Below are 27,793 nucleotides of genomic sequence, written 5' to 3' on the forward strand. Positions count from 1 at the left end.
ACACAAAAGAGAAACTCACCAACTTGTCTTATCAAATTGTTCCTTCATCTTTCACGCTGGACTATAATTCCCCAACATTTCATGCCCCTACCCATAAACATTGCTCTCCATGATGTAAGTGATCCTTCAGATTGCAAATTGCCTCACCACTACCCTGTCAGACAGGCATCTCTGAGTGTGCAGGAAACTGAGGTTTCTGTCTGTGAAGGAACACAATCTCATTAGTGATAACTCAGGGCAGCGTGAGGGCTGGAGCCTTGCTAGATTTTCAGACTAACCATTGGTTACGTTGATTGTTGATTCTCATTTGATTCACTGTATGCAATTGTATTTATATAGAGCTTACTACCCCTGACGAGGCATTGTTGTAAATGTTTCTCAAATGAAATTCATGATACTAAATAACTGATAACAAATAACTGACTAACAAATCCGCCACTCGAATTACTTTCATATTTCAAAAAAAGAATTCACCACTAATCCTTTATGGGTTCCGGAGTAGCATGCTACTCGCCAAAAAAGCGCTTCAGCACCCCATCAGGGGTAGAAAGCGGTGTATAAATACAAACCTTTTCCCCTCTTTTATCCCTCCACTATCAGTCTGAATCCAAATAACTGACTAACATATCCACCACTCAAATTACTTTCATATTTCACTATACTAATTTGCTACTAATCTTTTATAGGCTCCAGAGTAGAGTGCTACTCGCTGAAAAAGCAGATCGACGCCTCGTCAGGGGTAGTAAGCGCTATATATATGCATTTACAATACAATTACTATACAATTACTATACAATACTATTACATGGATTCAGCACTCTTGGGTCACTAATGGACTACACTCTTTATGGCATGCCATAATCCTGTACCTACAGTCAAAATCTTGAATATGTTGCCTGGCAAAATATTGTGCGTTCCCACTCACGAGGCTGCATCAAGATCTTTTTATTCACCAATTTAGTTTTGTGAAAAATATTTTCTCTGCTTGCTGAGCCACAGAGGTGTGTCTCGATCACAAGTATTCTCTCCTCGCGTTTAGATTACTGCAAGGGCCTGTGCATGAACATACGACAAAACGTTGGGGTGTCAGCTAGAATTTGAATTAGAGTCTTTCTGTCTGTCACTGGGGCTAATTTCTCTCCTCTGTCTGAGTAGCGGCAGAAAATCTGCCAAAAATGTTTACTTCTCCTTCTGGATAGCGGACGGTTCTACACCACAGTGGTTAAATCTACTATAATTGAAGCCAGTTTGGCTGGGAGCTGCATCCCCATAGTGGAGATGCATTGTTAGATTTAACTTTATCACCCTCTCCTCCATCAGCCAGTCCGTTCCCCATCCTCAGCACATTCACAGTGCATCTGGAGTCTGAAACAAATTGGAAACAGGCATCACAAGGGACTTGGCAACTAAAATGGCTCTTCTGAAAGCCCTGGATTGAGTACAGTTGTACTCCTTTACTCCTTTGTCAAGTACTTGTTGAGACTGCTTAGTATTTAGAAAAAACTGGGCTTGAGGCAGGCTTATGCCTTCCAACAAGTACTACAGACGGTGTTGTTTCTTAAAAGGATGAGCGTGGAGCATTCCGTTAGACTCCTTTAGAGTCCAGAAGCCTTAACTGTGCATGAGTTCTTGTCGAAATTTATTAACAGAACAAGTTATCACTTTTCCCACAAACACGCCATCATGTGTGGACATTGGCACCGCTAGAAGTGCCTCTCCTCCTCATCCACTTTCTCCTTAGAGTTATTCTGCTCACTGCCATCTTGGTTTTATCTTTCCATTGGTTTGGGAGGGGGCCTAATCACTACTTACCACTGCGCCCACTTTTCCGTTTTGTTTTACATACTGATGTAGTGGCAATTCAGCACTACTAGGAGGAAACTATTGGAGTGTAAATTGCCCACTTAACAGACATGTGCAGCATCCACCACACATCCTTCCATTGACTAAGGGAGCACTTCCAATGGCAATGGACGATGAAGAATTATTCATGACCTGCACTGAAGATGCATTTACCCTTTTTTTCTAGAGATGATTGTTCCCATTTTGAATCTGCATGCCTTCGTTACCAGTCTATCCATGGGGATGTTCCCATTTAGTCCCTCAGCAGTCATCATTCGCTCAGCAGTCATATGACACCATTCACTCTGCAGTCACTAACAATACTGCAGTAACTAGAAATGGAAATAAAACTCCAGATGAGGCTTCCAGAACCGGACTCCAGATCTGGACACAACAAAAGAGAGGTGACCTCCATTGGTGGCCTCCTGAGCTGGAAACAGTACTCTAGAGATGGTCTCCCGAGCAGGATGCATTGCTTTAGAAATGCTTTCTTGAAGTGAGCCACACCCTCTAGAGAAGGTTTATCTTTATTGTTGACTATATCTATTTCTTAAGATCCAAGATGTCCCCATGCTCTCCTCACAGCCCTTGGCGTATTTATTTACTCAATTTGAGATCACGAAAACCCCAAGATGCTGCAAGACCAATATATATTGCATTGGTGCAACCAATGATGTGCATGTTCTGTGCATGTGAAGTTTACACTGTTGCTGTCTGTTTCATGACAGTGTAATGGATTCTTGCAATGCTGCTACCCTTATTGTACCTAGTCTTTGTGTGGGTCTGTATGTGAGGATCACATGCACTGCTACAGGTTGTGCTACTTTTCTGTGTCAATGCTGCACCCCTCCTGGTTGCCCCATGTCTCCTCACTGATCCCTATCCTTTTCTAGGGCTTCCTCCCAGCCTGCCCTTCCTGCACAAAAACAATCCATGGAGACTTTTCCTGTTTCAATGTGTGTTGCAAGATGCAGCACACATAGCAAGATGAAATAACTAGGAGAAATAAATATATTTATTCTCCTCGTTACACCTCCCCTGGGGAGGTGTACAGTTTTTATGCATTCTCAGATTTACAGATCCTTGTAAATCTGGGAATGTTTCAAAACCTGTGGGTGTTTTTGGAAAAACCCACCGCAACGCCCATGGAACGCCCCATCCCCGACCGCAGCAACATATCTACGAAACAATGAAAAGCCATGCAAAGTGGCTTTGCGTGGCTTCTTAGATATGGGTCTGCACTCTGAGCCACAGGAGCCTCATGGAAAGTGAGGCACCGGCGCCACAAGGGCCTTCTAAATAACCCTTACAGTGCCTCATTTCCACACAATTCGTAGAGCGAAGTTCCATGGATAAATGTTCACCATGGATTGCTAAAAAAATCACTTAATTTCAATAAATTAGATCCTTCAGTTTGTTTCATTCTCTCCAGTCATAGAGGCCCCATTGATTCCCTCAGCGTAACCATCCTAGGAGAAAAAATGCAAACTCTTCTGTTCATTCAGATGACTCTATTCCACAACCCCATCCTGGTCATTTTGTAGAAAATACCCACTTTTGTTAGCTGAGTTTTCTAACAATAAACATCAACCCCCTACCTGCACTGGAGAAGACAACATATGTTTTTAGAACAATACTTTAAAAAGAAAACTAGTGAAAGCCTTGTGCATGCCCCACCTTCTGCCTTACTTCAACATGAATCATAAACATGTTTTATTATGTGTACTACTAACTATTATACTGCAGTTTAAAAGGAAATGCTCTCAATTCAGTGTCCTGTTTTTAAATTGTCTTTTTTATTCAATGCACAAACCAAATGTAACAGGAAAAGTAAATGCCAGATTCTTTGTATTCACAAATCAATAAGGACATGCTGATTTTTTCGCGACACACGTAAAAAACGACATGCTGTGGTTTTCATGATACAAGTCAATAAGGCCTCGGTATGGCTTTCACGGCAGAAGTCAATAAGGACTTGCTATGGCTTTTATGGCACAAGTGAATAAGGACTTGCTGTGGTTTTCATGACACAAGTCAACAGGTACTTTCTGTGGTTTTCATGGCACAAGTCAAAAAGGACATGCTGTAGGCTTCATGACACAAGTCAATAAGGACTTTCTGTGGTATTTGAGACAAAAGGTCAATAAGGACTTGCTGTGGTTATCATGACACAAGTCAATAAAGACATGCTGTGCTTTTCACGACAAAAGTAAAAAGAGGACATGCTGTGCTTTTCACGACAAGTCAAAAAGGACATGCTGTGGTTTTCATGACACAAGTAAATAGGTACTTTCTGTGGTTTTTATGACCCAAGTCAATAAGGACATGTTGTATGTTTCATGACACAAGTCAATAAGGACTTTCTGTGGTTTTCGCGACAAAAGGTCAATAAGGACTTGCTGTGTTTTTCTTGAAACAAGTCAATATGGACATGCTGTGGTTTTCATGATACAAGTAAATAAGAACTTTCTGGGGTTTTCACGACACAAGCCAATAAGGACTTGCTGGGGTTTTAATGACACAAGTCAATAAGGACTTTCTGGGGTTTTCACGACAGACTTGCAGGGGGTTTCACAACAGAATTAAATAAGGACTTCCTGTGGCCTTCACGACACAAGTCAATAAGGACTTGCTGTGGTGTTGATGGCACACGTCAAAAAGGACTTGGGGTGGTTTTTATGACACAAGTGAATAAGGACTTGCTGTGGTTTTCACGACACAAGTCAATAAGGACTTGCTGAGGTTTTCACAACCCAAGTCAAAAAGGACTTGCTGCAGTTTTCACGACACAAGTCAATAAGGACATGCTGTGGTTTTCACAACACAGGTCAATAAGGATATGCTATGGTTTACATGACACAAGTCAATAACGACATGCTTAGGTTTTAATGACACAAGTCAATAAGGACATGCTGTGGTTTTCATGACACAAGTCAATAAGGACATGCTGTGGTTTTCATAACACAAATCAAGAAGGATAGGCGGTGGTTTTCAATACACAAGTCAATAAGGGCATGCTGTGGTTTTCACAGCACAAGTCAATAAGCACATGCTGCAATTTTCGTGATACTAAATTATGCCACCTGAACCTATCGGTGTCATCATATACAGCATCTCGTAGTAGTCTCTGATGTTTAAACTACTGTAGCACTGTCTACATTGCACAGCATGAGAAACAGATACAGAAGTAGCATGACAAAACCATCACACTGAACCTTTATACTGGCTCCCACTGAAGAAAAGTACTGACTGTAAAATCCTGCGAATAATCTGGGTTTAAAGTCCCTACCTCCACACGAGGCACCACACTACCATCCTACAAGGAATTTCAGACTGACTCCCTGAACACTGAACCAACATTCAAAGGCAAAGCAGAAAAAACGTACAGGATCAACCACAAAAGCCACATTGTGCCGAGCGAAAGAACTGCAAACCTTGCTCTTTAGAAAATCCGTTCACAAGATTGATGCTACATGGGATCTGCCGGATCTCTCCTTTTAATCATAGACAGGCTTCTCCATCACCTGTGCTGACATGGACAGACAAATAAACCACTTTTACTGATCTGACAGTCCACTGCACCAGTGGTGGAATCAATACACATGAGCCACATCTCAGGTTTAAGCATCTCTTATTATCGAAACCTCAAAGTTGACCACTAAGAAGACAGCTAGCTAGTGTTCAATGCCTTTGATACTCTTTGGGCTCGAGCCGTGCTGAATTCCCACGTGGCCTTACGAACCAAGGGCCAGATTTATCATTTTTTCATGCAGTGCAAAGCAGCAAGCCATCATTCTGCACTACGCTATGGTGAAAGTGCAGGAATGTGCTCTATTTAACATTATACGGTGCATTCCTGCCCTCTTCTTGTGCTGGCGCACTTTTGACTGCTTAGCGGCAACACAGGCAGCCTTGTGTCATGGTGCAAGGGTGCCTGCATTGTAGGCAGGATTGTTTTTGTGTAGGAATGGACACCTTCCAGCACAAAAACAATCCTCAGAGGCATTTTCCTATTTCTATGTATGCTGCAGAATACAGCACATGTAGATAATGGAAAGAACAAGGAGAAATAAAGATATTTCTCCCCCTGTTGCTCCTCACCTGGGGAGGCGTGGTATTTTGACCCATTCCCAAGTCTGCCACCTATGGCAAATCTGGGAATGTGCCAAAATCCATGTGAAGATGCATGGTAACACCCATGCTCCACCCATGGAACGCCTCCCTGAGGCAGGGTAATGCAAGGCAACAATTTGCGCTGACTTACATTACTCCAGATTTGTCAAGCCATGCAGGGCCGCGCAAGGTGGCCTTGCTTGGCTTGATAAATCTCACGTAGGTTTTGTGTCGCTCTTGCGCAACCTTGCATGGCGCATGGGCGATGCAAAAACTTAATGAATCTGGACGCAAATGTGCATGTAAGTGCTAAAAATCCAACAAGTTTGCACGATACATGAATCTTGAAGTTCATCAGAAATGGACACAAATGGGGGTTCCCAGCTCTATATTTCTTTGTTCAGCACGGCAGGGGTCGGTTAGAGATGGCATCTCCAAATTACTTTACAAAATTGGAGGAGCATTTTTATCTGCAGTCATATTGGACTACAATTGGTCTCCTTTACAGTCAATACTATTGAGCAGGTCTGCAAGCCTCAGTGAGTTTAGCCACCAGCATCCTACAAAATCACCCTTAACTTATTGGGTTCCCCTTTATTTTGGTGGAGGGTTTGTTATTGTACCAGAATACTGAGTTTTCAATGTCGAAATGTTAAAATTTCATGACGAGAATATCGATAACCTGAACATTGTGAAGGTACCTATATGTAGATAAGTTGGGTTTACCATACTTAAACCACATCTATGTACAGTATCCATCTTCAAGGCACTGTATTTTAATGCAGTGCTAGCAGGAGGGTTTTTTGCCTGTGCTTCACAATGGTACTTTGCTTTTTCTGGCAACAGCCTGGATCTGCAGTTTGCCATGACAAGATGTTTGAAGGAAAACACCTACATTATTTTGACAATTATTGGGCTGTGCACTAATAAGGGTAAACCTAAAAACTGCACAGCACATGACTAAGATCAAACCTAAAATCATTGTCATTGAACCATATTTGAAACAGTGACATTTGATCCCATTAAGGTCCTTGAGGTTCTCCATCTCTGGAAGACCTCTGCTGGGTCTTTAGTGGTGAACAACATGGAAGTCAATTGGGGTGAACCATTGGTGGGGGGGGGATGCTATTTAAGAGAGGAGGAAACCCATTGGTGGGAGGGTGGTGCTATTTAAGAGAGGAGGAGTGCCATTGGTGGGAGGGTGATACTATTTAAAAGAGAGGAGGAGAACCGTTGGTGTGAAGGTGATACTGTTTAAGAATGAGGAGGAAAACCATTGGGGGGAGGGTGGTGAAGCTTTGCAAGAAGGAGTTGCTTCTAAAGTTATCTTTGGTGATCCAGTGCTGGGCTGATAGGTGTTACCCATTGTTGGGATTGTAATGCTGACGTATGATACCACTGACGTCAAAGAAGGTGACTCATTGTTGGGAGGGGAAGTGGAAATTTGATGTATTGAGAGGGAGTGTGAATCATTGTTAGGAGGTGATTTAGCTGTGTGGAGGGTGACAGCATTGAAGTCATCAGAGGTGAGCCATTGGTGGGAGCATATTGTCAATGTTTGAGCCAACTGATGTCAGTAGAAGTGCCCATTCACAACAAGAGGGGACCAAGAGCGCATTAAGGTCCTGGATACCTGCTCCAGGATAAACCATAACAATTAAAGGTATGCGGTTCCTAAGAGGGAAAGCAGAAGTGCACCACAGGTGGTAGGGTGATGTAAGTATTACAGAAATGCCTTTGAGATGAACGGAAATAAATGACTATAAGGTGCAATGGATATGTTTGAGGTCCTCGATGCGAACCACTATTTAAAAGGCTATTCTGGTCGATGTTTGAGTAATGCCCCTGTACTCAATAGGGCCGAACCATTGTCGGGAAGGTCATGCCATTGAAGTCAATGGAGGTGAACCACTGCAGCAAAGGAGGGTGGTGATGCCATTGAAAACTTTGGATATGTTTGGCCTATTTGGGTGGTGGAATTCTGGGCTGGAAGATGATTCCAAAAGGGGTGAGACCCTATCTACCTTAGTGATTAGAGAGAAAGAGGGCACATCACCTACATTCCATCCCTGGCCGCCATGGTGTTTGAGTTTGATTGTAACAAATATTAAACCAATACCAAGAGACACGTTAGTTTGGCATTTGGAAATATTAGTAATTTTTTTAGGTAAATGTCCTTTAATTTGTGGGTATATTTAGTGATTTCATTATGTACTTTAAGGACAATGGAGCGGTGCACTGCCCAGACAATATTGCTTAAATAAGGAAGCGTTGATCAGTGTCTTCGTTGCATCAATCTTTATTTGTAACATTCCATGTGGTTGATAAAACACACATCAGCCAACGCGTTTCGTTTAAAGATTAAACTTCATCAGGGCTAAATGTTGGATGGTGAGCGACTGGTGAATGGATGACGTAGTTTGTAACCAGAGTCAGAGGCACTCGATGTGTTCGCTTGACTTGGGTTTGGAAGTCGATTATAACTCACTACTTATAATCGGGTTGCTTGGCTCACTCAGGCAATGCTGTCGTGTTCGCTGATACGCCGTGCCCGATATTTCAGGCTTACTCTGTCGGCCCTTATCAAGGAGGCTTCCAAACCCAAGTCAAGCGACCACATCGAGTGCCTCTGACTCTGGTTACAAACTACGTCATCCATTCACCAGTTGCTCACCGTCCAACATTTAGCCCTGATGAAGTTCGATCTTTGAACGAAACGCGTTGGCTGATGTGTGTTTTATCAACCGCATGGATTGCTACAAATGAAGATTGATGCAACAAAGACACTGATCAAGCTTCCTTATTTAAGCAATATTGTTTGGGGAGTGCAACACTCCATTGTCCTTATAGTTCTGTTTTCCTGCTTGGCAGGTGGCATCCCACAACGGCGGATGCAGGAGCTGTTTGTGCATACCGATCACCAACCTACACATAAAGCAACAACTGGGGAATACACAGAGGAAAGTGCGGCTATAGGAGTCCGCTGTTGGTTCTTTGTTCACATTGATTTCATTATGTACTTCACATCTAGGCTGGTACGACCACCTAGATATAACAATCATCTCTGTGACTGCATGAGTTGCAGTGAGATTTCAGGGGCAACTTACTTTCAGATAGAAATCTCAAGCAGACTCTTGTCTGAGGTGAGCTACCCACCCAGTCTGGTCTCCTTTTTCCACAGTCCTCCCTATTCTGAAAAAAATCTACTGTTCTGTGACAATGCACGACTGCCACTATTAGAATGCAAAGTGACATGAGCTGAAAAGCGCCTGTTGGCTAAAGTTCGGACCAGAGGGCTCGGCCGGTGTCCCAGCCTCAGCGCACCAGAGCACTCAGTCACTCTTGTTCTTCTGATACTTGCAGTTCCGCTTTCCTTATTACAAATGCGAGACATAAGCAGCAAAATGCAAGGGGGTGTGACATGGAAATGGGCAACTAGTTCATGGACGTCAATTCACCGAAATGCCAGGGGTAGTGGAAGTGGAAGTGAGATCACACACCCTTTGACCTACACTTTCATTCACATACACATACTTAAACATACACACAAATTCACACATATAAACTCTCTCACACATAAACACACTCTCACCCGCAAACATGCACACAACATACATTCAAACTTATTTTTACTTTCCTCAGCTGCCATGGAAGGGCATGTTCCAGCTTATTGTACTCCATTTTTATTACACTATTGGTGAATAATATATTAATTTATTCACTATTAGTGTAATAAAAAATTGACAGAAAATAAAGCGAGTGGAGCCCCAGCTGCCCTTGTGTTCCTGACACTGAATTTTCCACCTCGGAGGCCAGGGGCCGCAAAGCCAGTGCTGAGGGTAGCAAAGGGCAAGCCAGGGGTCGCAGCTGCGACCCCTGGCGACCCCTAAATGATGTCCATTCACTGGGTGAAGATCTCACCAGATCACACTTTACAGGTCTCCTTTCAGCCTGAAGCTATTCCTCTCATCCCAAATAGGAGGAGTTGTCTGCTCTGCTCTCCTCCCAGGCTTGGAAAATCTCTCCACTGGCCCCAGGGGCACCGAGCCTTTCCTCTCAGCCTCCCCGGGCCTCTTTGCCCCCAGCTCCTGCGCCCTTCTCCCAACCTGGCCCTCACCACTGATATCTGCTCTCAGACTCCCAGAGGGAGGCGCAGAGGCACGGAGTCTGCCTGCGTTCATGCAGTGAGAGGCCCTGGAAGCAGAGGCTAAAACAAAGGGACAAACACTCAGCAGCACGAATCTGGCCGTCTTCAGGTGCGACTGCGAAGGCCAGGGAAGGGATGCCTTCGTTTGCAGGCTGTGTCAGCGAAAAGACGTTTTATGAATTCCTGACAACACTGCTTCACATTCTCCCTCTCAAGAGCTGGGGCCACCGGTTCCACTTGCCAAGTAATTTCAAGGAAAACACCAACATAATGTTTGCTATGATGCCTACCACTAATGGTACAGTGTGCCCTTAACATCAAAATCACACAACACGAGTATTAAATACAGGCATCAATAAGCAGAACTAAATTACGGATTGGTGGATGAAACCAGTGGTTTATTAACATGAGTCACAAAAAACATTAACAGAAGAGCCGAATAAACTAGTTATAGATGGCCGCATCATTTACACAACCCTCTAGTTATCCTGAGCGTGGCTCTTGCTAAACGAAAAACAAGAGAATAAAATCAGTGAGAAAAAGATAATAGGGATGACCAATATGAAGAGGGTCATGGGGGCAGATACGGCAAAATTGTTTCAATTTCTTTCGGGTGACATTCTTAATGATAATACCTACGGCGTTACGTGCAAAATGTATAGCAGGGTGGTTTGCAGAGAGGAAATGCATTCGGCTGTCATCGAACGGACCACTGAAAGAACAGTCTGCGTGTTCGGTGATAAGTGAATATGACGCATAACAAATGTATTGTGTGCACCGGCACGCCTGTGCCCACACATGCATCCGCACCAAGCATGTACACACATATGCATGAGCCCAAGGCATGTGCACACACATGCATGAGCCCCACGTGTGCACACACATGTCTGAGCCCCATATATGTATTCACACACATGCATGAGCCCCAAGCATGTACACACATGCATGAGCTCCAAGCATGTAAACACACATGCATGAGCCTGAAGCATGTACACACATGCATGAGCCCCAAGCATGTACACACACACACACATGCATGAGCCCCACATATGTATACACACACGCATGAGCCCCAAGTATGTACACACACATGCATGAGCCCCAAGCATGCACACACACACACACACACACGCATAAGCCCATAAACACAAATGTACCTTGATATTAAAAGATGAAACTGTTCAACTTACTTCTAGGTTCCCGGGGACCGTCCACTGTGACCTTAATGGCTCGGTGATAAGTAGCAACTTGTGTGGGGTTAGTAAACACTGTGATGGTCAGCGTGAAGCTTTTCCCTATAAACAAAAGATTGTTCATTTAGTCATTTTTAGAAGGCATGCAGCATCCTTCATACAGTGATTTGCGTTTCTTTCTAAGCCAGGGTGTAATGCATAATAAGTAATATAATTCCATAAACGTTAACTAATATATGTCCTTCAATGTGTTTAAATCGGCCAGGCCATGATCTTTCGATGCTGTGACCCCACCAACTATGCAAAGGCACATCTTCAGCAAAAGGCACAGACTCGTTGCAGCATGCACACCTTGCAGGGCTGACTGTCCAATGAGACACTCTTCTCAGTGTTGGGCCTCTGATGACCAGTCTTCGTACCACCTGCGTTATGCCATCTGCTCAATCAATATTTATCATAACCTTTAACATGACATATAAAATATATGCTGCCCCAGTTAATTCCCACACTGCTCACAGCTTCAAAAGAACTCCTTGGAGGGATCTCTGTCCAGAATCAAGATAAACAGAGCAGCTGTCAATATACCCACCCCTGCAGGAAACTGCACACGCTTTAGGAGGTTTTGCTTTAGTCAAGACCTTTTGAGTTAATTAAAATTAAACGTTTAATACTTAAAGGGGCGTGTAATTCCTATTTGTCCATGTCTTCTCTTCACCCACTGGTATGTTATTATGCTATTCAAATTTTTCCCCACCCACTGTGGCATACAACATGGGTAAGTGGGTCGGTCAATTCACTTCAGCCATTGGATACCTTCACCTGGAGCCATTGGATACCTTCACCTGGTATCCAATGGCTGAAGTGAACTGACCCACTTACCCATGTTGTATGCTGTAGTGGGTGGGGAAAATTTTAATGGCACAATAACATACCAGTGAGTGAAGAGAAGACATGGAAAAATAGGAATTAAACGCCCCTTTAAGTATTATACATTTAAATGTAATTAACTCAAAAGGTCTTGACTAAAGCAAAACCTCAAAAGTGTGTGAATGTGCGGTTAGCCCTTTCAAAAACAGCACATTCACACACAAATCAGAGAGCTATGGCTATGTGTGCTTTTTGAGAACAAAAAATAATATTTTTGCTTTTAGCAATTTTTTTTATAGACTGATAAGGACTGGATAGCTTCCTTAACAATCAAGTTTTGAAAATACCATGACAAAGCAAGACAATCATTGAGAAAGCCAAAGGACTGACAACGAAAGGGAGACCTACAGGCTTTGTCATTGGTTGTTAATATAGAAATTTCAAGCAATAGATAAGACTAAAGGATCATGTGTCAGTACCAAGTGCACCATTGTTAGATAACTCTCAAAAGTGTTTAATGATTAAAAATTAATTTCCTGTTTTTAGTCGCTCATCAATCATACTTAACCGTGTGCGTACATTGCATGTACCCCTCACAAATGGGAATCACACAGGCGCATTCCATGCCCTCGCTCCAGCTAGCCTTGCAGGTTCCCAAATCTGTCCAAGCACGCCAGTGCTTAATTTGTTTAAAAAAAAAATACGTTCAATGCTGAACTGGAGTTGCCAAGTGCCAGGGTTGCTATCTGCCAATGCTTCCTAATCTTGATGTCAACTCATACCTCTTTCTTCCACCACCCTGAGATTCCTGCCTTTTCTTCTCACTCTTGCAAGTTCTTTTTCAAAACTGCTTTCTCCCTTTGTCGTTGTTTTCCTGTTTGTTTCCTCCTTTCCTCCCTTTTCTGCCTCTCTCTCTCTCTTTGCTCTAGTTTAAAGTTTAATGAAGCAAAATAAACCCAGGTGCTAAAAATGAGTGCTGATGCCTCCCACCTGCAACCACTGGCACAAATTGCATTGGCTGATGCCTCCCACCTGCAACCATTGGTAAAAATTGCATTGGCTGCTGCCTACAACAATTGACACAAATTGCACGCCTTACTCGCATTACCTGCCTGTTTCACATGCTTATCACACTGATCCAGTATACAATTTGAATTTGCGTGTTTGATCTGAGGTCCCTGGGTTACCAACACTCAGTGTTCCTCACTGCATTGTTCCAGGATATCTCCTTCGAATACACCAGTACAAAATGTTCCCTGTACTTCAGGTCCAAAGCCCCAGGTTGCCACTGCACACACACATAAACTGCTCCTCATTTGGCTTTTTCCATAGATTGGCACCCTTATGTCCATATTGTGTGATCCTTATATATGTGATCCTTGATTATGCTCAGCACCAGTGTCCCTTACATGCACTCATCACATATGGTTGTCACAAATGCTGCCTGCTACAGGTTTGTCAAATATGTTTGTTTTACCTGAGCCGGTCATTCGGCCACAGGTAACCTAAATGTAGCACAGAGGACCCGTGTATTTCCTTTGGCCTAGGATCAAATCAAGTGCAAAACTACACTGGATTATGCTTTTCTCTAGTTTGACCTCATTGTGCAAACCCTCCAGGATTTCGCGATTTGCAAAAAATCACGAAATCGGCACTTTTTGTGCTTTTTACAAAAGTGCCAGCGAAATCCAAAGAATGCTAGCCTTCCTTTTATTGGCCCCAGGTTGACCACTGAACAAAATAAAAGGAGGGTCAGAAGGCAGGTGAGGTGTTTATTTTCTCACCTGCCAGTTGCTGCCTCACACTTCCGCTTGAAGCAGGCAGTCGCTGCTTAGCAGCTTCTCAGGTTCGAGGCAGTGGAGACCGTTTTCACACACCATGTCCTCGCACTGTGCAGGCAGCTCAGATTGCAGATTTTTAAAGGCAGCAAATAACAAGCATTTGCAATGCAATAGGTCTCGCATTAGGAAAGAGTGGGCTATTGGTATTGTAAATGGCACATTTTTGAATATGTGTTGGCTTTGAAAATATATAAATTAATAGCATTGTTATTCACAAAGCCAATAGCTTACACTTTCCTAATGCAAGTCCTATTGGCTATGGCAATGCTTGTTGGTAGCAAGCAAGGACAGTGCTGTTGTGGTGCTGAGTGATGATGTGGTTGGGCTGAGTGATGTGGTGGTGCCCCCGAGTGATGTGGTGGTGCCCCCGAGTGATGTGGTGGTGGCCCCGAGTGATGGAGGGTGGAGTTTGAGGGTGGAGTTGGAGGGTGGAGTTGGAGGGTGGAGTTGGAGGGTGGAGTTGGAGGTTGAAGTTGGAGGATGGAGTTGGAGGGTAGAGTTGGAGTTGGAGGGTGGAGTTGGAGGGTGTATTTGGAGGGTGGAGTTGGAGGGTGGAGTTGGAAGGTGGAGTTGGAAGGTGGAGTTGGTAGGTGGAGTTGGAAGGTGGAGGGTGGAGTTGGAGGGTGGAGTTGGAGGGTGGAGTTGGAGGGTGGAGTTGGAGTTGGAGGGTGGAGTTGCAGGGTGGATGGTGGAGTTGGAGGGTGGAGTTGGAGGGTGGAGTTGGATGGTGGAATTGGGGGTGGAGGGTGGAGCTGGGGGTGGAGGTGGGGGGTGGAGTTGGGGGTGGAGTTTAGGGTGGAGTGTGGAGTTGGGGGTGGAGGGTGGAGTTGGAGGGTGGAGTTGGAGGGTGGAGTTGGAGGGTGGAGTTGGAGGGTGGAGTTGGAGGGTGGTGTTGGAGGGTGGTGTTGGAGGGTGGAGTTGGAGGGTGGAGCTGGAGGGTGGAGTTGGAGTTGGAATTGGAGGGTGGAGTTGGAGGGTGGAGTTGGAGGGTGGAGTTGGAGGGTGGAGTTGGAGTTGGAGGGTGGAGTTGGAGGGTGGAGTTGGAGGGTGGAGTTGAAGTTGGAGGATGGAGTTGGAGGGTAGAGTTGGAGTTTGAGGGTGGAGTTTGAGGGTGGAGTTGGAGGGTGGAGTTGGAGGGTGGAGTTGGAGGGTGGAGTTGGAAGGTGGAGTTGGAAGGTGGAGTTGGAAGGTGGAGTTGGAAGGTGGAGGGTGGAGTTGGAGGGTGGAGTTGGAGGTGGAGTTGGAGGGTGGAGTTGGAGGGTGGAGTTGGATGGTGGAGTTGGAGGGTGGAGTTGGAGGGTGGAGTTGGAGGGTGGAGTTGGAGGGTCGAGTTGGAGGGTGGAGTTGGAGTTGGAGGGTTGAGTTGGAGGGTGGAGTTGGAGGGTGGAGTTGGAGGGTGGAGTTGGAGGGTGGAGTTGGAGGGTGTAGTTGGAGGTGGAGTTGGAGGGTGGAGTTGGAGGTGGAGTTGGAGGGTGGAGGTAGAGTTGGGAGTGGAGGGTGGAGTTGGGGGTGGAGGGTGGAGTTGGGGGTGGAGGGTGGAGTTGGAGGGTGGAGTTGGAGGGAGAGCAAGGAGTAACAGAAAGAGCCTGGGTGCGAGAGCGTGAAAGAGACGTAGAGAGAGGAGTAAGAGGAGAAAAAAAAAATAACACACGAGTGGTGCGCACATAGAAAGTGAAAAAAATTGAGTTGAAAACACCTGGCAACTGCTTATATTTTTCAATATACCGCATTGAAAGGGAAAGTAGGTTAGCGAGAGGAATGTTATGGGGAGAGTGAGGGGGTGTGAGGGTGTGTGAGGGTGGGTGACGGTGAGAGGGTGTGAGGGTGTGTGAGGGTGAGGAGGGGTGAGGGTGAGTGAGAGGTTTGAGGGTTAGGGGGTGAGGCTGATTGGTGTGTGAGGGTGAGGGGTGAGGGGGTGAGGGGGTGTGAGGGTGTGTGAGGATGAGGGTGTGAGGGTGAGTGAGGGTGTGTGAGGGTGTGAGAGGGTGTAAAGGGTGAGTGAGGGTGAGTGAGGGTATGTGGGTGTGCGGGTGAGGAGGTGTGAGGGTGAGGAGGTGTGAGGGTGAGTGAGGGTGTGTGAGGGTGTGTGAGGGTGAGGGTGTGAGGGTGAGTGAGGGTGTGTGAGGGTGTGTGAGGGTGTGTGAGGGTGAGTGAGGGTGAGTGAGGGTGAGTAAGGGTGTGTGAGGGTGTGTGAGGGTGTGTGAGGGTGAGAGTGAGGGTGTGTGAGGGTCCGATGTAAATGGTGACAGGGCAGACATCATAAGACAGAGAGAAACACAAATGTTAAGATAACAGTGCTGGAAGGGGTTGTGAGAAGGTGGAAATGGGATTAAAGAGTTTCAGAGGGGCTGGAGCCATGCAGTGGTGGTAAACAGAGCTGCGGTGGGGCAGGGCGATACATGTGAGGAGCGTAGAACTGGGGGACAACTAAAGAATGCATGTGTCACGAGCGCTGGGAGGGGGCTGGGCACCGATCCCAGCATTCACGAGCAGATAGTCCTGTTTATGACCTGCAGCGCGTGAAGTGCTGGTGGCAAATGGAATCAAAACGGCCGGTCGCTTTGATGTTCTTGTCTTGCTTGGTGGGAGGAGGAGCGGATTTCTGTGCACGCCCTGTCCACATGAACTGCATGAGATCCGCAGTGGGTAGACTTTTCAAATGGCTTACTATAATCTCGCCGAACAATGCTTACGCATCGCTTTAGCGAGACCTAAAAAGGGGGAAGAAAAGGGGTGATGTACTATAAGAGGAGTCCTACTGGGAAGAGTGGGTATTTACAGGGCTCTATATTGCCATAAAGCATGTCCCTTGAGTGTGAAATGACAGGCGGAGAGCTCGGCAAACGAGCAGCTCATAAATGTAACGTGTTGCCGAGTTCCTTGATACCTTGAGCATGCCACTGAGCCGTAATTCATACTTTATTTTTTTTTAAATAGTCTCCAAAGACGCAGCATTACTTGCATAGTCACATAGTAGAAAAGTAACCAAAAGGCACATCAAAAATTCTGGTGATTAAAAACTCCTGCCAGTTCCCACCACAACATATTTATTTTACATGTTATTTACAAAAGAGGGCTAAGCGAATATTTTGCGAAATGAGGAAATGCTCGTAGAAGAAGGCCGAAGAAAGACTCCCCTTTCCACTGCCCCAGCCCCATCTGTTCTGCTGCAGACACACAGTAATAAACCCCAGTGGGCTCACGGATCGGATGACGAGCTGCCGAAGGATATGGGGCAATTTTATCCTCTTGGCATGCCCCTTGGAATTCGTATTAAAATGACCTTGGGTGTGAGGAGAAAGGCATTTGACCGTACGGCTGAGAAACATAAACATCCTGGTCGAAAAGACACAAACACACAAACAGAGATGAAACGGGCACAACTGGAAGTTCTTAATTCTGTTTACGGCCCCTCTCCAGAGCCACCGGCAGCTCTGTGCCCGAGAGGCCATTTTAATGAATCTCTAAATGGCGGTCCATTAATCAGTTAATGAGGGATCCTCAAGGGGTTGGGCTGCTATTCATCTTTTGTTAAAGCCTCAAAACGGTTGCAGCCTAAACGCATATGTCTAATTTCTTCCTCCATGGCCCCCAAAAACAGGCGCATGTGCTGCGAACTGCTGCCTACTGTTTATTGCACTCGTCCTGTTGCTGTGCTAAAACTGTAGAAAATGAAAAAATTCTTAGGTACCAGAGACCAAGCTAACTCGCTATTGTTGCACACTGTCTTTCATAAGAGGATAAAACAAGCCGGGGGGAGAGAAGAAGTGATCAGGGCAGAAACAAACGGCACATTAGGGATCCGCTCGAAACACAGGCCGTCGATGGTACTTCAAGGCAATGCTTTCGATTTTCTCCGCTGCAGAGAGTAGAACATGTGCTTATTAGAATGAGTCTCACGACGGAGGGATTAAAAAGACATTAAACACAAGTGTCCTACTTCAGGCGATGCCAGCAGCAGAAAAAAAACAAGTCAGGTATTGCGAAACTCACCACCGCAGCCCGGCTTGGACAGGAAGCCAGGCAACCTGTGTTGGGACAGGGGCGGAGCCGCAAAAAGACAGGAAGCAGATGGGAGCCTACCCTGCGCTCCTGTGCCCGTGAAGCCAGCCGGAAGATTTGCGTGTGAGCTAGCGGGGCTCCCGTGCTTGTGGAGAGCCCAGCCTTTTGCCGAGACTGACCCGCTGCCGAGGGAGAGAGGGACACGCGGAAAGAGCCCGGTGAGTAGTGGGGGGGTGCATGTGTGTGTGTGTGTGTGTGTCTATGTGTGTCTGTCTGTGCGTGTGTCTGTCTGTGCGTGTGCGCGTGTGTCTGTGTGTGCGTGCATGCACGTATCCTGATCCATTGTGACTGGGAACAGCATGCTGGAATCGGAGTGCATGTTCACGCGCGTGACCTGATCCGATTCCGGCATGCTGCGCATGCCCATCTCTTGTCTCCTTGTAAGCACAGCCCTTGACAATAGGTCTCGCGGCAAGACAGCGCTTCGCGCTACAATCGCCAGGGCGAGACCTAAAAACGTATGAAGTCAAGCATCACGTTCAGCCGCTTGAACAATATGTTAAAGTGTCATCCCGGGACGCTTTGTTAGTCAGAATACCCGGCATGGATTTAGCAGGGGCATTAAACATATGTCGACGTAGTCACTCACTCTAACACTTTGTCTTATTGTGATAAGCACCCAGCACAAAAAATACCCCTTTCCCTACTGGAGGCAGAGCAGGTAACAGAGAGAGTTGTAGAAAGTTTAGAGTGGCACCCTGCCCCTTTGCATAATGAAAGGGTTGGAGGAGCACTCCACTTATTCCTAGTTATACGGGAAAAAATGGTGCTACAGCACTACACATGCTGTCAGCCCAAGTGTAAGTCAATAAGAAACTGTTACAAGTTGGTCAACTTGTTGGTGCTGTGCACTGTTCACTAGGTTCTAAAACCCAAATCTCTCTTAAGAAATTCAAAATATTAAATTCGAAATAATTTAAACCATGTATTTTCAAATGAACTTCATTTTTACACATATATGTATCACAGGTATATTCAATGTATTAACGTATACATTATATATTCATGATTGATGATACACTTTGCACATAATCAATGTAACTACATTTGTTTAAATACATGAACAATAGAGAAAATCATTCTTGCGAGTGCCCGATGCATTTCGCGACATTGTAGTCCCTTCCTCAGGGGCCAACCTCGTAAATAGAATTATCTATCGAGATGTATGCAGACAAATTACCCTGAACTCAGAATAATTTCTAATCAAAGCACCATAGTCGATAAATTGTACGCGTTTGAAGAATTCTCTGCTGATACCTTCCACCAGTCACGACAAAATGCAAACGTTTTCAAAATTCAGTGGAACTATCATCCATGGTGGAGTCTGTTGGTTGCCCTGCCCCTTGGCACCAGTCAACGTACCTATTAATAAAATAGGTTTCACCCTTACTGGTCGGTTGTGTTCTTTTCCGCTTTTTTCACCATCTCTTTAAATAAAATCAAGGTGCCCACATAGGCGACTCAGCAGTTTGAACAGGATGTGTTCTTGAGCATTTGTTTAGTGGCTCCACCTTGAGGAGTTTTAATGAGTAATTTCCAAAACCAGGGAGGCCCAGCAGGCAGGATATCCAGCCTTTTCTTCCACTCAGCTCCTTAGTCACAGCCTCCATGTGGCAGTCCCATGTGCAGTGGGGCTCATCTCTCATCTCAGTCTTCTATTGCCATGGTTACCGGTGATGCACTGGCTGGACCACAATAAAGGGGCGGTGGGATATGTGCGGGACAGATAATTCATCAATAAAGAGGGCGGAAAGGGCAGTCTTATACAGTAAGTCATCTCAAAGGGTCACCACAGGACCTAGCATACTTATGCGACTGACACCTCAACACTTGTACAATTGCCAGTCTGCAATGTGTTTTTGAAGTCGCCACCTACGAGTGTCTTTGAAATATCTGTTTTCAGGTAGGCAGCCTGAGATCAGTTTTAAAGTAGGAATTGAAAACCTTTATCGAAAAGAGAGGTCTCCCAGCAGCACTCACAAAAGTAGTACAAAACAATAAAGGTTATTTATATGTGTAAATGTCTTTTTTTCATTAAAAAAAGCTGTCCTCTTCCCTAAGTTGCAGCAGCCCAGTTACTTTGTTATCTCTATACTTGTTAGCACAATCTGAGCATTAATTGCACCTCAGCAGTACCAGTTTAACACCCAAATATAGCAATAAGCTACAGAAAGGTGACCAGTCAACCTTTGCAAAGAACCTTCCACTGCACAGCAACATGTTTTGCTGTGTTTTACTAACTTTTGTACCGTTTGAGCTAGAAAGATTTTTTTTTAATCTGCAAATTATGCGGCAGATGATGGAATATGTGGCAAATGCAGAAAATGTCTAATTAGGCAAAAAATCACAATGGCCGTACAATTGGGTAGTCCTGCCTATAGGCCAGTTCCCGGCCCTAGCACTGGATGTTAACAGGTACTGCCAGGGCCACTGGAATTATGCAAATGCTGCGAAGCAGTGTTTTCTGCATAAATATAGTTTTGCTGCATTTGATGCATAATTCATCTTCTACATAAATTGCAGATTTTAGTAAAAAAATATTTCTAGGTTGAATGGATCCAAAATAACAAACACAGCCACACATGTCGCTGTGCAGTGGCAGGTCACATTTCTGTTGAAGATTGCTCTATTTAGGAGCTAATCTTACACCAATGAGGTGAAAATTTTGCCCAGACAGTGTTAACGTGTAGAAATGAGAAACTAAAGTTATAACATTGCCACAAAACTATGCAGCAATTTACTGCACAGTTATCCTTTCTTGATCTATGATTTAGTCAACTCTGCCACACAAATTGGTCCTTCCCTGTCACATACTTCCATTGGCCATGGATATTATTTCTACCCAGGCCTTCCATGATTTGGCAATATAGCGATTTGCTAAACGATCGCTAAATTTGCAGTTTTGCAAAATGCCAGCACTTTTTGGAAAAGTTCCTGTGAAATTCAAAGAATGCGGCCCCTCCTTTTACTGGCCCAGCGTTGACCACTGGGTCACATAAAAGGAGGGTCAGCAGGCAGGTGAGGTATTTGTTTATGTATTTATCCCCCTATATGCACTCTGCTGCCCCGCTGTTGCTGCTGGCCGGAAAGACAAGAAGACAGTAGAGACGAGAGAATGCAGAAGGGAAGAAAGAAGAGGACAGAAGAAGGAAAAGAGAAAACTGCTGCTACTCATACTGGGACACCAAAGAGCAGGTAAGTTTTATCCAGATCGACAAGGGTTGCAGTTTCCTTGCTTCCCTGGGTGGAGGAGAGAGGTGAGAGGGAGCACAGAGGGGCGAGGAGGGAATCTCAGAGGAGTATATTCCATGCCTGACGCTCATTACTCATGTCAGTCCCTGGGGAGTGTAGGTAAGATTTTTTTTTCAAAAACTGAATTCGGGCCTGCCACTCACTGTGTAGGAGAAAGTTATCAAAACCACCAAGTTGAAGATCTGGCTGCACAAATACTTTAAATAATGTCTTGACATAGACGTTCATGTTTAGCTTGACCATACGAATGTTTGTTGCCTGTGTTTGGTGTTAATACTACGATAATTCAGAGAACTCTAAAAAAAATAATTGCCACTAAAATGCTGCTAAATTTATATTTTCTTGCTGCATACTTTAGCTCTTGTGCCACTAATCCCAGAGGCAGCAGGTATAGCGGGTATAGTTCATATTTTTAAGGAGACATAAAACAGTAATGCAGTATGTATAACGCAGTTTACTTTTTTGTCGAGTAAAAAGAGTGACAAAAATGCACCCATGGTAACATGCATTAGGGAGAATGCCTTGCCCATGATACTGTACACAACACACAGGTCACAGACTCTCTGCAGCCTTTTATCAACGTATTCCAGCCCAAACTCCAGGTTCCGGAAGTGAATGGACCAAAATAAATGAATGCTTCGGAAACAGCCCTTCCTAGGTTATGTTTGCGCCTCTGGGTAGGGTGAATCTCTCATCTGTAGGGGGCGCTGTGTGGTTAGTGGTGGATTTCATGACAAAATGTATATACTTCATGTTTCCCACTATGTCATTGAAGTGTACATTCATATAGCGAAATGGCAACGTCGGCCTATGATTACCCTCCCACCTTGGTCATGTGCTTAGAAGGATACTGTAGTTTAAAGCACATTATACATTTACTTATTCATACTAGGGAGTGTGGTAAAGTTGCCAAGATTTCCTCTGTAAATTTTTACTGAGTGTTTCTTTAAAATCTTTTCAAGCTTTAGAGAGGTCATGGAGTGTGAAAACAAAACTAAATGCTGGAAAAAATACATAAAAACAGGTTTTTCGGAGTACCATTGAAGCACGAAAAGAATTTTAGCAAGATAGTCACTTCCCAAAAACGCTTTTATGAAGACAATTCTTCTACAAAAACTTTTTAAGGATTTTTCACCCACAGGAAGGATATAGTAAAGAGAGTATGTTCTGCAAAACTTCAAAAGGAGCAAAGATGATCAAATTTTCAAATATTTGCATTGAAATTTAAATTTCACACATTCCTGTCACTGTTGCACGGAATAGTCGGTCTTCATTTGACACACCACAAATCATCTTGGTGCTCCTCTTTTCACAGTTGTCTCTTGGGCGTAGGGCTTTAAAGCACTTTAGATGAGAAGTAGCTCATACAATACACTTCTTAGGCACAGGAAGATTAAACAATTTGCCCTGAATCAAAGGATATTGAGGCAAGGCCAGGACTTGAGCCTGGTTCCAAAGTCAGCCGTTCTAGCCATTAGGCCATATCTCCTTCCCAATGACAAAACCAAGCAACAGGATATTAAATAAAGGAAGAAACCCCAATCGCTGTGCCAGCCGAAGGCTATTTTGTGGGGACCGACGATCCCCCTGGTGCCGGGGACTGTAAAGAAGTCCCTGACGTTAAAAACAACACAAGTATAAGTTTCAATGAAATCAAGGGAGCGTTAGCGAAAATAGCCCCCGGCAAAGCACCCGGTTTAGATAAAAACTGTCTGGGCTCCATATTTTGGGGTTTTATTCAATGCAATATTACAGGGTAAGAAGATCCCCACTAGCTGGGCGGGAGAAGAAATTATTGCGATTTATAAAAAAGGCTCTCCACTCCTCCCAAACAATTATAGACCAATTAGCCAATATTTCACAACATTTTTTTGCGCGTGTAGTGTTGCTTAGGCTAAATCGTGGATGGAAGAAAAGAAGATTCTAACTCCTTTACAGGCAGGGTTTAAGGAAAAACTGTCCACTGTGGACCAGATACTCAGGCTACAAATGTTGCACTGGAAGACCGTGTGCTTGGAGGGTGGCAGCCTCTATTTAATATTTGTTGACCTTCGGTCGGCCTTTGATCTGGTTCCAAGGGAAAAACTATGGTCAGTCCTCTATGAGTTGGGGGCCCCTGTATACTTAATCCATCTTATTAAGCTGCTGCACGAGGAAAATTTTGCGCAAATTAGGTTTGGCAAGGACGGGAAGCTTACTGCACCGATCCCGATTAACCGTGGTGTATGCCAGGGTTGCGTGCTAGCCCCCACTCTTTTTAGCCTTTATATCAATGGTTTAATAGACTTTTTATTAGCAGAAAAATACCTTGATGCCCCTAAACTAGCCTCCTGACTCATTCCGGCAATGATGTTCGCCAATGACACTTTATTTGTTTCTAAATACCTAATGGGAATTCAGAGAGTTCTCAATAAATGTTATGCATTCTGCTGCCAAAGAGGTCTTGAAATTAATCTACAGAAAAACAAATGTATGGTGTTTAATAGCTTTAAAAGCACAAGAGCTAACCCTACATTAAATGGTATACCTCTCGAAAGAGTTACCTCTTTCGATTATCTTGGGATAACAATTGCAGAAACTATGGACTGGGGGGGGTCAGATCAAAAAATCCTCGTTAAAATTAGCCCAATCATTACGTGGTATCATGAAGCTCTTCTGCAAGACTAGCCAAAAACCATTGAGCCTGGCTATTGAAATTTACAAGGTTCAAGCCCGGGAAGGGGCGCTATATGGCGCGGAACTCTGGGGGCTGTTAACCAGGAGAGCCTCACTCAAGTAGAGAACAATTTCCTTAAACACTTGCTAAAACTCCCACGGAGCACTCCACTTATTCCGCTCTGATTAGATTTGGGCCTTATGGCAATTGCGGATGTATTAAATTTGAAACCTTTATTGTATTGGCGCCGCCTGTGGGTTACTCCTGAACTTTTACCATATAGGGAGGAACTATTGGAAATATTGAATCTACGAGGGGCTGTTAAACTGCCATGGCTTGCCTATATCAAACGCTGGCTAGTTAATTTGGGGCTGGGTGAGCTTTGGGACCATCCAGAGACCGCTTGTTCCTCTTTATCGAGGAAAGTATTGAAGGCCCATTATGAGGAGTACAACCTGACACAGCTTCATAGTAGTTCTCGAATTGGCAAACTATCTACAGTCTTTTTAGAAATTAAAGATAGGTTGAAGTGTGAGCCTGTTTTAGATGTAATCAAACCGGCAGCTGCTAAAAAGTTCAACCTCCAGTTCAGGTATGGGACCCTTCCTCTCCGCTGTTTTACGTTTAAGTGGGGGATACGCAAGTTTTAAATTGACCGGCATGTGATTGCCCTGAAGAGGCAGTATTTCATGTGCTGTTTAGCTGCCCTGGCTATCACAAGGCAAGAAAATGATGGCTGGTGCAGATTTGTAGGAACCTTGTAACCAGATGCTGCTCTGATGCTTTCAGGGTACTGAAGTCTGATACCAGTATCCCGATAGTCTACTCAGTTGCAGGTTTCCTATTTTCAATGTGGTGCACTCGAAGGACATACACAAAAGTGTCATGAAAGGAGTCATATGGTCTTCCTGGTGGGCAAGAAACAATTATAATATTAATGTACACTAGGGAAAATATCCACCAGGGCTATTCTTGCCAGTTCCAAAATTAGGCTTGGTTTTCATTTTTGGATTAAATTAAGCTTGCTTGATGGTATTTGAGACATGCTACAGAGAATTGGGAACTTATTATTTTAATACTATAAACAATTAAATATTCTCTGCAGACGCTGCCTCCGGTATAGAGAGGCTTCAGTCCTAGGTCTTATCCTTGCAGGATGGTAGAATGTAGGTCATCCTTTTTATACATTTTGATAGGTATATGCTTTTAGGTAAATTATTTATTTATTTATTTATTTATTAGCACTTTGCACTATCCGAGTATGGAATGTTATGGACTGCCATGAACTACCCCCTGTGAGTTTTTGTTTTTTATATTCTTCCACATTAAAATTTAGCTTGATGTGTAGGCTTTTTAAAATGTTATATAGAATTCATCTACTATTGCATATGTGTCAATTGTGTTTATTATTGCTTCTTTTAGTCTTCTAAATCTAAATGTAATTGACTTATGTTGCAATTCTTAAATGTATCCGCCTGCACTGTGAATGTACTTTTGAGGTCATGTTGACCGAAATAAAGTTTTTTTTAAATAAAAATGAAATAAAGGAAGATCATTAAAATAATTTGCCACCCTCTATTAATAACTATGGTAAAAAGTGATATTATGCAATTTCAAGTATGCAAGTAATAAAATTCCGATTCACAATAAATTCAAGTCTAAAATCTTATGCACTAAAATGTATATCTTTCTGTCCCTGTGTTTGTACATAAACACTAGCTAATAAATGAAAGAGCCACCTAAACTCTTCCGTTTTCATAAGTACCTCAAGATCAAATTTGTGAAAATGTTATTATGGACTAAATATGACCATATTCCACTTATCTAGACAGGTTTTCAATTTTTTCAAGAGTTGGATTTCCTTTAGGAAACAAGCACGTTGATTCTGTACCTTGAGTATCCTCATCAACAGCTAGATCATCGCCCCCACCTCTTTCCTCACCCCAGCCTGCACGAGTAGCCACATCTAGTTATCTTCCCCGTATGCACCAGAAAAATGGACAGAGGAGCAGTGAAGGATTTAAAGGGGCCAAGTAAAATCCACGAAGCGTGTCCTTTTCCCAATCTTACATCATCAACAACCGCCAGCAACAATGGTTCTGCAATTTCCCTTTCTTTGATGAAGTCATGTTGGGTTCTTAACCCTGTTGTTGCCTCATTCATTTTACGTCCCTATAAATAGCCTTTGCAAGTAACATACTGCTCCATTTTCTTTCACAAGGGGAAACGGATTACGCATGTCTCTTGAATTGTGTGTATATTTATATAAGAATTTATTTCTAGGAAATAAAAGTATTTTGACTTGACTTGACTACACGGGTCTCATGGTTCCCTGAGCCTTATCAGATATCCATTGAAACCTTTCTACTTTTTTTGTTTAATACATTCATCAAGAGACTTGTGTTCGCATAAAAGCACCCAATTTAGCATAAATTCTTATATACCCAATCATAAGTAGTTCAACCTTTGCCTGACTCTCCCTGACTCACCTGTATGCTAAATTAACCACACCCTCTAAGTTAACTTGCAATCGAAGAGCCTCCATAGGGAGGGCTGTGACAAGGGAAGGCCACAGGGGACATAATGGTCCAGGCTCTGCGGTTAGTGAAGGCCAAGCACACCTGCTGCAAAAACAAAATGTAGACTTTGAAGCAAGTGTGTCCGTTTATAAAAAAAAGAGGCAGCTAAATGTTTACACACCACTAGATGGCACCTGATGCTGGAGCTGCTGGGTTTACTTTTTTTTCCCAGGACTATACTTGTGTTCTATATTTAGATGCAAGTTGCCCTGGTCCTCTAAAACTTCTGACATGACCATCCATAAGGTTGGTGTCCATCGTCCCTATGCCTTTTTCAATAAGCACCCCCATTCTAGCAGGCTCTGTAACCCAGATAAGCGAGCTGCATAGGGACATCACTGCAATGTTTAGCATACATATGCCTCACAAACGTGCCTTGGAAAAATGCCCCCTTAAAACCTATTAAACCTAGCCAGTCACTCCCTGCATGGCAGAATTCTTTTTGCTCTCCAAAGCGCAAAATGTGGCGCCAAACGTAGACTCCCCAAGAATACCACTCACGGGTTTTGGGACTGGGACACAAACGCCAACCTTGTGTTTGATGCCATAACCAATATCAAGATTCACCTTTGTTTAACGCTATCTATATCTTTAGATTCAAGCACGTACCTTTACTTGTTTGATACTGTCTGAGTGGCTTTGGGTTCCAGAATCTCATTTTGTTTGATTGATGCTATCTGGGTGGCTTTGTATTCGGCAGGTTCCTTCACTTGATTGGTCCTATCTGGGTGGCTTTGGATTGCAATACCTGCCTTCACGTGTTGGATTCTCGCTGGGTAGCTTTGGGTTCCATGTGCCTTCACTTGATTGAAGCATTCTGGGTTGCTTTGGATTTCAGCATCTCACTTCGTTTGACTGGTGCTATCTTGGTGGCTTTGGATTCCAGCATGGCCCTTCACTTGTTTGATTCTCTCTGAGTGGCTTGGAAATCCAGCATATGCACAGCTTTTGATTCTAGCTCATCCCTTCACTGGTTTGATTTTGCCTGAGTGGCTTTGTATGAATGAATGAATAGCTTTATTTCGATATATTGACATATCATAAAAGCATTACAATACAAGATAAAAATAATACAGTGTGATCTGACAATAAACAATATGAAATCTACAAGGTCAATAATAAAACATTAAAAAATTTTTTGCCCAGGCATAAAAACAGGTTAGGGGCTGGTTCCACCAACATTTTACTGAAGCAGGAGTTTCCTTACAGTTCTTATCCGCCATGCCCAGCCCAGAAATTTT

At 43.9% G+C, this 27,793-nt stretch overlaps 1 protein-coding gene across 3 annotated transcripts in view; it reads right to left on the reverse strand.

Moving 5' to 3' along the window:
- RUNX3 (RUNX family transcription factor 3) overlaps positions 1 to 27,793 on the reverse strand; it is a 542,293-nt gene that overhangs the window by 158,021 nt on the left and 356,479 nt on the right. For all 3 annotated transcript variants that reach the window (XR_013608734.1, XR_013608735.1, XM_078681272.1), the window contains exon 7: positions 11,293 to 11,397. Coding sequence is in view for 1 of the 3 variants with exons in the window: in XM_078681272.1 (XP_078537398.1) it covers positions 11,293 to 11,397 (105 nt within the window). In the remaining 2 variants the exon portion in view is untranslated. The remainder of the gene's footprint in view (positions 1 to 11,292; positions 11,398 to 27,793) is intronic.

Source organism: Lissotriton helveticus, chromosome 3_1, assembly GCF_964261635.1.
Source record: "Lissotriton helveticus chromosome 3_1, aLisHel1.1, whole genome shotgun sequence".
Taxonomy (NCBI): Eukaryota; Metazoa; Chordata; class Amphibia; order Caudata; family Salamandridae; genus Lissotriton; species Lissotriton helveticus.